The following is a 16,449-nucleotide window of genomic DNA, read 5'->3' on the forward strand; positions in this document are numbered from 1 at the left end:
TTCTCATCAAAATTGAGAAAACTAAAAATGCATAGAAATTCATTTTAAATGGGTTCAAAATATCACTGTTTTCAAAACCGGACCAGACCGGATGGTCGGACCAGAAAAACCGGGAATTGGTCACCTGACCAGTTCCATTTTCCTTCAAAACTGCTTTTTCCCCCAAAACCGTTGATTTTGGTCAGCAAACTGCTGAATCGGCTGGTTAACCATTCGAATGGTTTTGACCGTTTTTCAATTTTTAAAATTTTTTTTTATTTTTTTTGTCAAAACATTTGGACCGTTTGAACCGGTAACCGGACTCCTGACCGGTTCAGTCATCGGTTCGTTTTTAAAAACTATGCAAAATATCGATATGCCCGATACACCGGTAAGGGCATATTGGACGATATCAATACTCTTTTTTTACTTTTTTTTTATATTTTTTTTCAAAACCAATGCCGATTTAAGGCTTCTCCACCCCTGAACCGATCAAAACCCCGATACACCCTCTGTAGGAGCGTGTCTGGGAGCTCCCAGAACGATACAAATCAGCCCGGCCGATGCTTTGAACATTGGCTTTAATTGTAAGAAAGAGCTATAAGATGGATTTATGAATAATCTATAGAATCCATTGAGCCATCAAAAGCTTATGCTAAAAATGAATTTTTAATTTTTTTTAATAAAAAACAAAATGATCTTGGAGATGAAGTTTCCCGATCGTAGCGTCTGTTAGAGATGCAGAGTTAACCCGACCGCAGCGTCTGTTACCCCGCCCTCCTTCCTAGCCTCATCACACTACTAGGCAACATGTCTCCTTCCCAACAGACTGACCTTTGGGCAGCCGTGCTTTGGTCCGTGACACAGTTCTCGCCTCGGTCGTGTTGCTGCAGTTACACCCTCCCTCCCCATCCACCTCTCGCCTCGGTCGTGACCTCTGGGCAATCTCCAGCGAAGACACCCTTGCATGCAAAAGCCTGCAAAACATCCAAAGCTCAATCCTCGAAGGGCAAAGAAGTTATTTTTCCAAGGATGAACTTTGATTCCTTTTGAAACTAAACTACCACAAACTGCAGCAAGTTGTGCAAGCTTCAATTCTAGTAAAATTCTATTACAGAGCACCATTGGTAATCAAAATAGAAAGGGATACATGAAGTCAGAGCATTGGAATTAGCAAGCTTTTCTATTTTGATTACCAAATGTATCATGTGTATTGATATCCAATGCTCTGGCTCCAAGACCATGTATTAAGAAATCCTTCCATGCTCCACAAGCCTCCAAGTTGAGAATTAGCGAGCTTTTCTCACTGTACTTCTTCCTTGTCAAGAAGTGCCTTCATAATTTCCCGAGGCATAGATCATAATACTCCAACATTGGGAGAATGTAACTCTGTTCTGATGTTCTGAAAAACTTACCCCACTTCCGATAGAATGGAGATGGAGCCGACATCGAATCTCTACAAAGATTACGAAGTCATAGAAGCCACCGTTGAACTGATGACAAGAAATAACCATCTGCAGCCTCGACTCGTATCTATGCTAGTCAACAACAATGCAAAAACGATCTCTCATCTGAATTTGCAGTGCTCGGGCCTTTTACTTCCATAGACCTCTCTAATCAATCCAGCCTCCGACCACGAATGTGTCAATAGGTTTGTTTGAAGTCAGATAAAAATAGACTAGAGAATCCAAGACATTTTGTTTTTTCAGATTTGCGGTTTAGGGTTTTTAAACTTTGTAGAAGACTCTTCGAACAATTTTGGAGAGTGTCATTCTTGTGCATATTTGAAAGACGCTCCATGGCTTCCGCGAGGAGTGAAAGAAATAGGAGAGAGAGAGAGAGAGAGAGAGAGAGAAGTGGGAAGAAGTGGAATTGGGGAAGGGTTTATGCGAGGAGGAAAAAAGCCTCATTCGATTTTTGTGCCTCGATTAGTGGCAGTTAGTGCTATCTTTAGCGGCAATTTTAATTTACTGCCGCTATAGGTTATTTTTATTAGCGGCAGGCCTCCTTTAGCCACCTTTTGAACTGCATATCTGCAACTCTACGAGAATGTTAATCCAAACAAGTTGTTTCAGATGTTTAAAAGTCTTAACATTTGTCACTTTAGGTTCATGTACAAACACTCGGGGCATCCTGGTCAAGCCAGGATATGCTGTCCTTGGTTGTTTTGATTGTAAAATAAATAAATGTCTTGTTTTACATAAGCCAAAAGCAACTAGTGGACTGAGCATCCAACTCCATTCATCAGATGTTCCAACTAAGCATGGCCAAACAAATACACATGAACACCACATCCCTACAAAACAAAGCTAGCTTAAGATATTCCCCCCTTTTTCAGTTGTTTGTTTTGACATGATCCAATCCATGATGATTCTTGCATTTACACATGATAGTTTTTATTTTTTTAATTATGCAAAAAAAAAAAAACACAACTTAGGAAATAAACACTTGCACATATAAAATTTCATCTGGCTCATTTCTGATCCACTAGAGATGGTTTGGCCAGACACACTTCTGGGTACCTCTGTCTACATAGACAACTTCAAATTATGAAGCAATATGATTTTATAGAGTATTCAAAAAACAAATCCATACACACAACTTGTATGGGAAATTGTTTACAAAAGATCTAGAATGGTTATATATGAGCCAATGTGGTGCTTATGACAGAAAATATGTAATGAACATGTTAGATGTTGTCTACTAAAATTGATCTTTGTTTAAGACTAAGTTAATTTGAAACAACTACTTGCATAGGTGATGGCATGGTGTGAACTTGTTGCCAACCCATTATGTCAGAAGAAATTACTTACATATTAGGAATTACTGTAAAATCACACCTGAGGAAAAGATAACTTACATGAACAAGATAAGGAATGGTGCTTCGTGGATCACTTCCATCTGTAATAGTTTGAATATTTTTTCCAAAACCTTGATCCTGTATTATAAGAATTTCATTAAAGTTTTAATATAATATAAACCAAAATTTTACTACTTATCACTTATTAAACATTAATACTTGTGTGTACATGACAGAGTGGCCAGACCCTTGTGTTCCGGTTTCTTATTTGTTACAAACTTACTTTTGCAGGTGTTCCAGAAAGGTTCTCCTCTTGTGAAAGATGTATCAACGGCAATTATACGACTAAGAGAAGCTTCCCAAATAACAGATATGAAGAACAAATGGTTCAAGCAAAATATTTCGTGCCAATACCTGGACGAACCCAGCACCCAATATAGTCTAACACTTGACAGATTCCGGGGCCTCTTCCTCCTTGCAGGAGTTGTATCAACGTCTTCTCTCATCATATTCTTAGGTTCTTTCCTCCATGAATATTACCATATGTTCACAAATGCTGGCTCTAAGGTTCCTACATGGCAAAGACTGGTTGACATGTTTAAATACTTTGACCAGAAAAGAACCTCTTCAAACAACGGGGTCCAATAAACATCTTAGGGGCTACAAATATCATATCAGAGTCAGAGTTGTTAACGTTCCATGAAAGAATGGAGGGATTATTCATTTACTCAAAAAGTTCATGGTTTGATCAGTGCGGTAATCCTTTTCTTTCTTCATCTCTAGAGGCTGTATGTCAGGAATGTACAAGGAAAATGCCAGCAGCACTAAAACCCTAGATCTTGATCGTTTACAACAGATTTTCATACACATGGGTACAAAAGATTTCAATTCCCTTGTCACAACAATATCAGTGTTTTCTTTTCTTGCGAAAAAAAAAACAATAATAGGGTTAAATACTTAGTATCCCTATGGTTTAGCAAATGAACAAAAATTTATCAACTGTTGGGTAAAATATAAAAATCTCCCTTCAAGTTCCATCGTTGTCTCAGTTAATTATCAAAAATCATTATTGTCTCCATAATAGAGACTTTGAAGTTACAAAATTGCTCTTACTACTTGTTAGAAAATCTTTTAATATAATCAAAATGTCATATTTGCCCTTTTAGACATCATTCAATCATATTGAATTTACAAAATTAAATTAGGGTAAATTACAAAGACCCTCCCCCCCTTACTATTGGGGTCTGTGACAAAGACCCCCCTTCTACTTTGTTTTGCAACAAAAACCCCCCTGTACTACCCCCTTCGGTTAACCTTCGGTCCAAAAAGGCCGCTATAATATTTTTTAATTCCGATATTACCTTTGTAATAATTATTCAGACAATTAAGAAGAAAAATACTATTCATCTTCCCCGCAGCAATAGCAGTAATCCCCTTTACCTCGGATTCTTTCACATTTCTCTCTCTCCCCCGATTTCTCTTCTTCCCCTTCCCCTTTCTCTCTTCCTCTTTCTTTCCCACTTTCCTCTGTTTTCTGTTCCACTCGGCCATAGCCACCACAGCTTGTTGCAGCGGCTGAACCTGTTATTATCAGAAGATAAATCATTTTCTTTGTCATCACTTTCTACTGCATCCTTATCTCCTGCGCCATTGGAAGTTTGGTGTATAGAAAGATCTCTAGAGTCCTTTCCATCTTGGGGTTTGCATCTTATGATGACTTCTTCATGTCCACTTTCTCCCTTTGCCTTTAAAGTTGGAGGAAGGGGAGGATCTTTCTGTTCCAAATCCTTCTCAGAAGTTGATATGGAGCTTGCTTCACAGATTTGAACATTTGTTAACACTAAATGTAGGTTCTTCATAATAGGGGATTTCTCCGAGGTCCCACCTACTCTTCGGAACTGCAACACTGTTGTCAATGTAAGAAACTAAAAGAAGTACAAACGGAGTCTGTAGGAAGAGAGAACAGAATTTCGAGCCTTAACTTTGTTGTCAATATAAGAGACTAAAAGAAGAAGTAATTGAGGTTTAGTTTAACATTTAAGACCAGCATAAGAAGAACAATAGAAGCTTGGGTTAAAAACAAGGAGGTTGAAATTAATTTAGATTAGACAAAGTGAAAGCAACATAGGAGCAGATTTTAGTCAGAGGAGAAGGTGAATGATGGAACTTGTAGACATTTTAAGTTGCATGCAAACCAAATGACAGATCTGGAAATAGAAACAAATAAACAACCTAGACAGTGAAAAAGAAAACAAAATCGATCTAGGTAACAAACAGGGGAGATAAAAATGTCAGGTTACACAAAATTAACTGCCTAACCATTGAAATCCGCAGAACTGGAGCAAAAACCAAGCGGAATTCGTAGTAAAACGAAAAGAGATAGACCTATAACTCATCAACGCGCAAACAAAACCAGAAACGATTGTCCAGGCGTGATAGATCAGGTGCAATGAAATCCACAAACTTGGGGGCTTCGATGTTCTCATAGAATTCGTCATCGTCTTCGTTGTTGTGGCGGACCACTGATAGGGGTTGTTGCTCCATCTTCTCGGACCTTCGCTCGGAAGTTGCGCAGGTGGAGAGTGTCAGAAAGGGGTAATGAGATCTGAGTTAAAGAAGAGATGTGTTCGTTCTTTCATTCACTCACTCGCACTGGTTTAAATACCCAATTTTCTAACTAGCCGTTGGAGGGGAGGGGGGACTTTTTGGGTAATATTTGGATTTTGGAGAGAAGTCGAGAACTAAATCTCGGTGGAGAAGAAGGAACGGAATTAGAGGCTGCAACGAGCTGTGGCCGATGTGGCCGAGAGGAACGGAAAACATAGGAAAGCAGGAAGAATAAAGAGGAGTGAAAGGGGAAGGGGAAGAAGAGAGATAAGGGGAGAGAGAGAGAGAGAAATGTGAAGGAATATGAGGTAGTGGGGATTATCACTGATGTGATGCAATCCGGCTGCTCCCTAGTGGAGATGATCTCGCTACTAGCAATGTCGGGAACTGAGGAACCTATAAGAGATGGATCAGAGAACCCGGGGTGGCTAACTCGGCGAGGTCACTCCGATGGTTAAGTTAGTGCTTAGTTGCTTTTCCATGGTGAGTCTCCTTAGCTTTTCTTTCAGTTTCCTTATTTCTTCTAGTTCGTTTTTTTCTATTACCATGTCTAGTGTCGATAGTCAACTGGATGAGCCCGAGGTGGGTACCTCGGCTCAGGGTGGTCCAACTGAAGTCCAGTCTTCTCATGAGGCACAGAAGGCCTCGGGTAACCTGGTGTCCACCTCTCACCGAGGTCGAATGTCGGATAAGTTCGGTCCTTCCATCATGACCCTGGAGAGACTCCGGTACCTTATCTGGCAGTACATTCTCCCCAAGGAGTACACTTATAGCTTGCCCGCGGGTAACTTCCCTTGGGAGCACGGTCCTGACGAGATCGTGATCTTTAGAGAGCAGCTCATAGCCGGGCTCCGCCTTCCTCTTCATCCTCTCATCGTAGAGGTCTTAAAACATTTCAACATCGCCCTAGACCAGCTCCACCCGAACTCCATTCGTAACGTGGTCGGAACCATCTCCCTCTGCTTTGACTACGTCCTCTCCCTAGACTTAGATATTTTTTGCTCAATCTTGTCAATAAAGAAGAGCGCTTCAAGCATTCTCCCCGAGCACAGGCGGGCCTACTACCTATCCCCTCACCCGGGCTTTAAATTACTACACAAGCTTACTTGAAAGCAGGACTACTTTGTAGTCCAGAATACTGCGGGGTGGCCCTTCCCCACTCATTGGAGGGCGGCTATTCAGGACCCCGGCGTCATACTGGACAAGAAGACAAGGGAGACGCTCCAGTCATGGGCTGAGCTCGGGTTTAATTACAAGGATTATATCGCCAAGAGCAAGCTCATACAAGCCGGCTTGAGACCGGGTAGGTTGTCTTACTTAGTACCTTGCTTAAATAGCTAGTACTTTCGAGTTTACTAATGCCGAGCTCTATTGCAGGACCCATGGAAGAGCTGCCCGAGTCGACGAGGACCCGCCTCACTTCAAAGTCATTAATCTTTATCTTTATGACGAGCGCGTCATCATGGGGGTAGTGGACCCTGCGCGCGTCGTCCTCTGTGAAGAAGATCGGGCCTTCCGTCCTTGGCCGCTTCGAAGGATTTTGCTCTTCTCTAGCGGCCTCGCGAGCCGACGTCCGAGCTACGGCCGAAGTGCAGCCCGCGACAATCGAACCTCCGACAATCACATGTATAGTCCCCCGAACTGGTCTCTCTTCCGGGGGCTGCCTCTGCGGTTGCTATGCCTGCCTGCTGGGTTCGGGAGCATTTCTACTCTGCTCCCCCTGCCGACCTGCTTTATTATTATTATTATTCTGTACAAAATTCCTCAAGTATCCGTGACGGATGAGCTCCTCTATCTCATCGCGGAGGTTCTTACAGTTTTCGGTACTATGACCGTGGTCTTTATGGAAATTATAATACAAATTTTTATTCCTTACCTTAGGGTCTGCCTTCAACCGAGGTGGCCACTTCACATTCGGGGCGCCCTTGATGGCCATAAGGATCTCGGCCCGCTTCGCGTTCAGGGGCGTGTAGTCCGTCCTTTCTGCTGCTGGAGCTCGGAAAGGCTGTCCTGGCCTTGCCCCTCGAACTTGGTCCTTCTTCTTACTATCGCTCTGAGTTGAGGGCTCTGTCTCCCTTTTTTTTTCTCAAGGGCCTGTTCACCTTTCTGGTTGATCTCCTCCTCCGTCCCTATAAACTGACCCGCGAGCTTGAGGAACTCGGTCACAGTCTTGGGTTGATTAACAACTACGTGCCACTTGAATTCTTTATGGGTGATAACTCGCTTGGCCGTAGTGAGCCGAACTGCGGGGTCCAGGTCGGGTATTTGCAAACAAGCGTCATTGAACCGCTTGGTATAGCTTCAGATGGACTCCCCTTCCTTCTGGACTACGCCAATGAGGCTCTCTTGAGTTCTTGGGCATCTCTTGCTGGTGACAAAATGGGAAACAAAGACTTGTATGAACTGTGCCCAGCTTCTTATCGATCCGGGCGCAAGGTTTCGGTACCATGTGCGGGCTACCCCTTTGAAGGTGGTGGAGAAAGCCACGCACATACAGGATTCACTGGCCCTTGCTAGGTGCATCTGGGACTGGAAGGCATCCACATGGTCGTTCGGGTCGAAGGATCCGTCATACTTATCCAGTGGGGGAAGCTTGAAGTCCTTCGGCATAGGAACAACAAGAAGTTCCAGCGACAGAGGAGAAGGAACTGAAAGAAGTGGAGTAACTTTTACCTCGCCCGAGCTTACCTCTTCCTTACCCCGGAGCTTGGGCAGATCGTGAGTGGGAGCTCGGCGAGCTCGGCGGCGCCTCTGCTGCTTCCTTGCTGGCTCGGCGTTGGTGCTGCTGGCTTTGGTATTACCGAGCTCGATGGGCCCAAGGAGGGGCTCAGACTGCTGTTGGTAGCTGCGAACTGAGGGGCCTTGCCTCAAGTCTGCAGCCAGCACCTCGAACTGGTTTTCAGCAAGTGGGAGCTCGAACTGCGAATGCTGAGGTGACGTAGGCCTAACTGGCTAGGAGGCCCCCGACCTGACTGCAGGCTGCGAGGCAGGGGTAGCTGGTCTCTCTTTCCCACCGCGAGACGATGTCGAGGTCTCTCCCCGGCGAGAAGGAAGTTCGTTCTGGCAGGGTTTGGTTTGCCGCGTGGTCGGATGCTGAGGAGGGAGTGGCTGCTGGGCCTGAGGCAGTGGGGGAAACTGTTGTTGATACTGATACTGGGAAACTTGGTGCAACACTTGCTGCTGATAAAGTTGAAGCTGCTGGAACTGCTGCATTTGAGCTTGCATAGCTCGCATGCATTGCATCAGGTCCTCAAACTGGCTTTGGCTGGCCATCAGAGGAATGATGGAGGGTTCAGCGAAGGTTGTTCTGATCGTAGAGGGAAGTGAAACGTTCATGGGTGCCACTGTCCGAGGCACATTCAGACTGGGAACTCCGTCCGCAGAGAGGGGAATGGTGAACTGTCCAATGCAGACAATGGGAAGCTGGGGTTGTTCCTCAGAGGTGTTTTGGTTTGTACCTCGTCCGGCATTGTTGGAGGAAGCCATGGATGCTGAGTTCTGAGAGTTGCAGAGATTGGAGGAAGGCTTTTTGAAGCGGTTCCCACAGACGACGCCAAATGATGCTACGCCATCTGCACTCTTAGCTCTCTCTCTCTCTCTTTGTATTCTTTAGTTCTCTCAGAGTTCTAACTTAAGCATCGGAGTGTTCCTGCCGATCGAGCTCCCCGGGAATTCTTCACCTTCCTCTTCGTCTCAGGTACCATCCATCACCAGCTAGGAACCAGATTTCCGCCAAATAAGAATGCCCGGATCGCGCAGCATCTAACACTAATCGAGAATTTTCTCTATAGAAAATAAAGAGAGATTACATCAGGAGGAGATTCAAACCACAACTTAGACTCGACCAACACAACGAGTAAGAACATAGCGAATGAGCTAAAACATTATGAGTACAAGGACTAGGAAAAGGAGAACAGGTTATTAGTTGGCACAATAGAGCGCAAGTTATCAACCAGTAAGGACCTAATCTTCCGATGCACTTCCGCATTCTCATCCACAATAGATTGGATCATAACATGGTTTTTAAAACTGTAATGGATTGAATGGTCGGATCAAAAAATCGGGAACCGATTAGGTGACCGATTCCGTTTTACCCCAAAACTGTTATTTCACCAAAAACCTTGATTTGATCAACAAACCGTTGATCCGGACAGTCTAGCCATCCAATGGTTTGACTATTTTTTAATTTTTTTTGTTATGACAAGCCGTTCATTCGATACAAACGATCGAACCATTCGACGTAGGAACCATACCCTGACCGCTTCGTTTTCCGCTTCGGTTTCAAAAACCTTGGATTATAATGAGACAATCATCGATGAAAGAAGCAGAAGCCACATGAAGCTTGATAGCTAATTGTACTGCATGCCACAACCCCCACAATTCAGCCAACAGTGGTTCATCACCCACTACTGGACCTGTAGAGTGATTGCTATACATGCCATACCTGCACCACTGCACGCCCATTTTTAAAAGTGCCATCAAAGTATACAAGATATCTGCATCAATGGAGTTGGAAGGGGCCAAAGAAAACGTTTGCGCTCGAGTGCAAGGTTGTCACCTGCATGAGCTGCCAAGAAATCCCTATGTTGTCTATTTACTTCTCTAATGATCCCCTAATTCATTCTTTTGATTTTTTTCTGGGTGTCTGGTAAACGAAAAGGAATCAGGAGAACATTTGGTCAAGAAGTAAAACAAGGAAAGTATGAACGGGAGGATGTGTGTAGATCGCTGACTGTGTGGAGAAACTCACTCTAGCTCAGTTGTAATGGGTTTACGGTGATCGATTCTGACGGGAAGTTGGTTTTTAGGGTCGACAATTATATGGACGGTCATAGGGAAGAGATCCTCCTCATGGACGGCTCAGGCAACCCCCTCCTCACCATGCGTCGCAAGGTCTCTCTGTCTCTCTCTGAATTCTTAATTTTTTTCATGAATCTTCTGAGCTTTAATTCGAGTGTGCTAGGTCATGTGTTTAGAGGATCTTCTTCACCCAACACCAGATTCGTTTACGTGATTGAAGACTCCTACTGCCAAAGATCGTGCCAAGTGCTCGATGAGTCGAGGAAAGTGATGACAGAGATTAAGAAAAGGAATCCATGTCCCAAGGAGGAAGAGGAGGAATCTCCTTCTGTGTATGTCTTTCTTTTGATCGTACGATCCGGTTTCAATTATGTCTTGCAACGCTCCTCGTTTTACTTCTTGACTAAATGTTCTCCTGATTCCTTTTCATTTACCAGACACCCAGAAACCGCCAGTTGAAGAGGGAGAGAGTGAGAGTGACTGGCGAGGGCAGAGTTCGGCGAGTCTCGGGCGGAAAGTAGAATGGAACGAAGGAGAAGCTGACGGCGCACGCACTAAGCAAATACACGAATCAAAAGACGCATGGCGTGTCCTCATGCTGCGCGAACGGTGCGAGAATGGACTCTGCCCTGATAGAAGCCGAACCCCACATTGACGTCTTCGATCTTGACGCAAGCGTCTTTCGTTCAAAATTCCGAGTCTCTGTACCGATGGACACGTTCTAAGGCTTATTTATATATTTATTTATTTTTCTCTCAGTCTGGTGTTCAACCTGATGCGAATTTATCTTTGCTCATTGCAGGAAGGACGGTAGTGTGGTCGGATTCCTGGAATGAGTGGAAAATTTTCCCCTTTTTTTAAAGGTTGGAATAATGGAATTAGTTTTTTTGATGAATTTATAATGGAAGAAGTTGACTGCAAATATGGAATAGTGAATGTGAAAACGTTGACTGAATTAACTCCCTTTGTCCCTTCTCTGATATTAATTGGTGGAGCTCTCTGCTTCACCAGTTCAAGTTTGGTTGTTTGTTTGTCTGCTTTTTTTTTTTTTTTGAGGGGGGGGGGGGGGTGTAAAACTTTCAAATTTCAAGTCAATATGTTGACCATGAATTCCCTGTATCTTGCTGGAACTCTCTGGTTCAAGGTTAGAACCCTTGAATTCTTTCCCAGTATTCCTTTTAAATAGTCTGAGATAGCTTAGAGGTCGACCATACAAATATACAATTTCTTTGCTCACGGATGAAGAATCTAGTACACCTCTCTGTTCTCTTCTCTCTTTCTGTAAACTTCTGCTCCAATTGGGCGACAGCCCAAACTAGCAGCAAAGTACATATCGGCGTCATTCTTGATTTGAATTCAACAGTTGGAAAGGTTGTTCATGACTGCATTTACATGGCGCTCTCAGATTTCTATGAAGCTCACCATAACTACAGCACCAGGCTTGTACTCCATCTACGGGACTCAAAGGGAGATTCCATTAGAGCAGTGTCGGCTGGTACCTACTATTATCTTATCTTTTCTAAATGCTTAAAATAAGAATTAATCCAAGCAATTTAGAACTTTAAAGTTTCTTTGGCCAACTTTCTAACTACCAAAGAGATGTAATTGGCAGGGTTGACTCATCCCAATACATTGGTCCCACATATGAGTAGAATGATTTTTAAATATGCTAATTTAATGTTTCTAGATGAGTAATACCAACCAACTGTTTGATTCTCAGAATTTTTAAAATAAATATAAAATGTAACCTTCTTTTACTAGGCAAATTATCGAATAATATTAAACAATTAAATTTAGGAAGTTAAATCATCTTTGGAGGGGCCCTATAAAACTAGGTAAGATTCTATGTTATAAACTTTAGCTTTAGCTGCAACACTGTTGGTTGCCTTATCATATTTTCTACCTAGGCATACAAATTCTACAATCTAACATCTATTCAAGTACAAAATGCTCTCAACAAGGGGAATTAAACAGTAATGTAAAAACATAGAAATTACCATTAACAGCCTGTACAGTTGTATGGGAATTTGATTCTACTATAATTCATTTTCCAAAGCTCCAGTGAAAACTAGAAGCAAAACCTCCCTTTGGTACAACAAAACTACCAATATTACTTTGGGAAAACAATCGTAAGGTTATATAACATACACAACTTTAACCTTGCTTGTCAGGAAATTAGACCACATTTGTGGCAATGGCAACTTTGGAAAATTCCTGTATCTAAACTTTTCTCCCATAGAAAACGTATAGTTAAAATGTACAAGTTCCTTTATTTATAAGGTGGAATTTTCCCCTTAGGCTCCAATAAAAAAAAAAGAAAAAAAGAAAAATCCTCTAAGCCCACAAGCCCAGTTGCACTGCATATGTTATCATGAAGCTGGTCTGTGCTTGGTCTTGATTGCATGATGATCCCAATTCCCTGTTTCATCATGGTCTTTGCTAGTCCTAGAATCATCCATGGCAAATTATCAGTTCTCTAGTCATCTTATGCTACTGGATTACATCAAAATCTCTTTTCCTTGTACAACACATTGGTTCAAGCTTGTCTATTCTCATGCTTTTTGTTTCAGTCTGTTAACTTGTGCATGGAATGCAGCTATCGATCTGCTACAGAATTTGGAAGTGCGGGCAATCATAGGACCAGAAACAGCAGCCTTGACTAATTTCATTGTTGATCTTGGAGATAGAACTCATGTGCCAATTATATCTTTCTCTGTGAATAGCCTCTTTTCATCCTTAATCCCAAGTCCTTATTTCATCCAAGCAGTGCAGAATGAAGTCTCCCAGGTAAAAGTAATTTCCACCATGATTCAAGCATTTGGATGGAGGGCAGCCACTCTAATATATGAGGATACTGATTATGGAAGTGGTATTATACCTTATCTGACGGATGCCTTCCAAGAAATAGATATTAGCATCTCATATAAGAGTGTTATTTCTATTAGTGCTACAGATGATCAAATCCTGAAAGAACTCTATAAGTTGATGACTATGCAGACAAGAGTATTTATTGTGCACATGTACTCTACACTTGGCTCACGCCTTTTTCTCAAGGCAAAAGAGGTGGGAATGATCACCAGAGGGTATGCATGGATTATCACAAGTAGGCTTGCAAATTTAATAGATTCAGTGGACTCCTCAGTTCTTGATTCAATGCAAGGAGTGCTTGGGGTAAGATCTTACATTCCCAGATCAAGGAAACTTGATGATTTCATATTCAGATGGAAAACAAATGATGTAGAAAATAGACAAACCATGGGAAGTGGTAAGATAAATATCTTTGGATTGTGGGCATATGATGCAGCTTGGGCACTTGCAGTGGCTGTAGAGAGGACAGAAAGGGTTAATTCTTACTTCCAAAGGCCATCTATTGACAAAGGCTTGACCAACCTATTGACTCTGGGAATATCTCCTGTCGGTCCAAAGCTTCTTAATGAGATCTTAAAAGCTGAGTTCAAAGGTCTAGGTGGTGAATTCCACTTCATAAATGGACAATTACAACCATCTCGTTTACAGATAATCAATGTGAATGGAAGAGAGGAAAAGGAAATTGCATGTTGGTCCCCATCAAATGATCTTTCCGGAGGACCAAACCTGAATAGCACAAAAACATATGCTTTTTTCCTGGCAAGTCTAAAATCTCCTGTTGTCTGGCCAGGCAAATCAACAGAGGTGCCTAGAGGCTGGGAAATGCCAACTAGTGGGAAGAAGCTGAGGATTGGTGTTCCAGTTTGGGGATTCAAAGAATTTGTGAATATGGAAAAGAATGTTTACAACAATTCTACAAAATTCTCTGGCTTTTGCATAGACTTGTTCGAAGCAGTAGTGAAGGAATTACCATATGCTTTGCCGTTTGAGTTTGTCCCATTTTCTGGGAGTTACGATGATCTTATTTACCAAGTCTATCTTCAGGTACATTGAACTCTTGATTCTTGGAAAGGTGTTCCCAATATCTAAGTGGATCTAACACAGCTAGCTCCCCCCCCAAAGAAAAAAAAAAGGGAAAAAGTACATTTTGTGTTTCACTAACAAGGCACCATAATTATTAGGATCCTACTATTTTAGACAATTATGTTCTTGAATATTTATGTATCTGTTGGATGATATATTTTTACTTACTGCAGACTTGTAGATAGAACTAAAATCCCAATCAATTGACTCCTCCATATAATCTCTTTTCTCCTTTTTCTTTTTCTCTTCTATTCTACACTGATCTTATATATTTTTCTTTGTTTTTGTTCTTCTTATCATCAATATAAATCACAAGTTAGTATCAAAGCAGTAAAGCTACTACATTTTCCTCACTTTTCATGAGTTTGAAGCACATTCATGGTTAAAGTCAGCAACCTGTATTTAGATCAGAGATTTTTCCTGGTTTTTAGGGATTATTGGAGATGTTTCGAGAAACTATTTATATCCTAGGAAAGGGTCCTAGAGATCTGACTTCCCAAAAAGCAGAAAAAAAACAGAGTTGTAGTTATTTGTTGAAGTTGTTTGCATAGTTTTTAAGGCGCCAAGGCGAGGCTAGGCGACTGGGGGGCGCCTTGTCGCCTAGGCGATGGATTTTTTTTATGTTAAAAACATAAATCCTAGGGTAGTTCCGTAGGTACCAGAACCATATTTCTTTAATAATTATTCATGATTTTCATAAGAAAAGTATAAATTTCATATTAAAGCATAGAAAAATCAACATATTCATGAAAGAAAAGGAAGAAGGAAAATAAAATTAAAAAAATATAGGGGCTGAACCCTTATTTTTGTTATAGGAAAATAAGAAAATAAAAAGTATTGGTAGTAGTAGAAGAATTTAGCAATGTTTGTGTTGATTAAACCCTAATAAATAAGAAAATAATAAAAAGAAATTAGTATATAAACACACAAAATTATTATTTTTGTTTAAAAATGTCTATTTTATAATTATAATCTCAAAAAAGAATGAATAAAAAAGTATTTTATAGTAGGAAGTAGAAAACTGCTTGGTGATTAGGCGAGGCGAGCCTCAAAGGGCGCCTCGTCATCTAGGCGTCGCCTTGACAACTATGGTTGTTTGGTTGGATTTAGATTATTATTTGCTTTTAAGAAGAAGAGAAATAGAGAAGAACAAAGAGTGGGAAAGAAAAATTGAGAGGCACACAGATGCCTAATCTCTTCTATTGTTCATTACGAAGAGGTTTGTACAATAACAAATTTACCCCTGATATGTGTAACATATACCCTTAATAGCGTATTTCTTAACCTATTTGATATCAAATCCTAAAAAATAGATCAATCAAGTTAAAAGGCTACTAGGCAATTCGAACTTTTTGTTAGGATACGAACATACAGAAATTGGTATACAGCTTTGGAACTTGAAAATAGTTAGGATATCAAGTATAATATTTCCCTTCCCATGAGATAGGAGCCAAAGACCTATCAATCACTCTATCAGCAATGGATACTTTCTTCTTGCCCAAACACTATTGATAGGAATGAAATAAAAAAGGGATACTAGCCATTTGGTCCATCCAAGGAATGCATTGATTGCAGATGTGGAAGCAAGATTTGCAATTTCTCAAGTAACTGTAAGGACACAATTGTAGTAAGTCCTATACCAGATAGTGAGGATTATAAAGGTCCAATTGGACTTCCCACACTGTTCTCTAGTTGGCATAAAAACTAGTTGTTCTAGGGTTTGTAGAAGTAGAGAAGAGAGAAGAAGAAGAAGGAGAAAGAGAGGAAGAAGGATGTATTGAAGAGAGGAGTGTGTGTTACTATTCACACCCTCAAAAAGCTACTTATATTTTGAAGAAAAAATTACAAGAAAGCCCATACTTGGGTGCCCGAATACAAAAGATGATGGCAAGACTAAAACACCATTGTCCAAGCATTTTCAACACTCCCCCTCAAGATGAGCATATATGTCAATCATGTGTAGTTTGACAAGGCTTTTGACAAACTTTGGATGGTGAACACCCTTAGTGAGGCAATCAGCTAGTTGGTCTTTCGACCTTACAAATGGAAGGCAAATATCTCTACTAGAAATTCTTTCTCTAATAAAGTGTTTGTCCACCTCAATATGCTTTGTACATTCATGTTGAACAGGATTGTAAGCAATATTTATGGTTACTTGGTTGTCACAATAAAATCTCATTGGTGTATTTGCTTGGATGTCCATCTCAGTTAATAAGGTCTTCAACCAGCGTAGTTTAGACACTTCATGAGCCATCACCCTGTACTTTGCTTCAACACTAGAACAAGCAACAACAAATTATTTCTTACTTCTC

General features: G+C 41.3%; 1 protein-coding gene and 1 long non-coding RNA gene across 15 annotated transcripts in view; one reads left to right on the plus strand and one right to left on the minus strand.

Moving 5' to 3' along the window:
• Positions 1-3,877: 3,877 nt before the first annotated feature.
• LOC104601603 (uncharacterized) lies at positions 3,878-9,272 on the minus strand. Its single transcript, XR_016079297.1, has 2 exons — positions 5,165-9,272; positions 3,878-4,677 (listed from the first exon to the last, which is right to left on the minus strand). It is a non-coding gene; the product is annotated as an uncharacterized LOC104601603 (long non-coding RNA).
• A 326-nt stretch (positions 9,273-9,598) lies between these two features.
• The window catches only part of LOC104601685 (glutamate receptor 2.7-like), a 44,356-nt gene continuing 37,505 nt past the window's right edge, over positions 9,599-16,449 (plus strand). For 4 of the 14 annotated variants that reach the window (XM_088892692.1, XM_088892693.1, XM_088892703.1 and 1 more), the window contains exons 1-2: positions 11,056-11,681; positions 12,783-14,098. In XM_088892692.1, coding sequence (XP_088748818.1) covers positions 11,426-11,681; positions 12,783-14,098 — 1,572 coding nt within the window. In that variant the 5' untranslated portion in view covers positions 11,056-11,425. The other 10 variants (XM_088892697.1, XM_088892705.1, XM_088892694.1 and 7 more) reach the window with 10 other exon arrangements.

Source organism: Nelumbo nucifera, chromosome 8, assembly GCF_055504915.1.
Source record: "Nelumbo nucifera cultivar China Antique chromosome 8, China Antique-T2T, whole genome shotgun sequence".
Classification (NCBI taxonomy): Eukaryota; Viridiplantae; Streptophyta; class Magnoliopsida; order Proteales; family Nelumbonaceae; genus Nelumbo; species Nelumbo nucifera.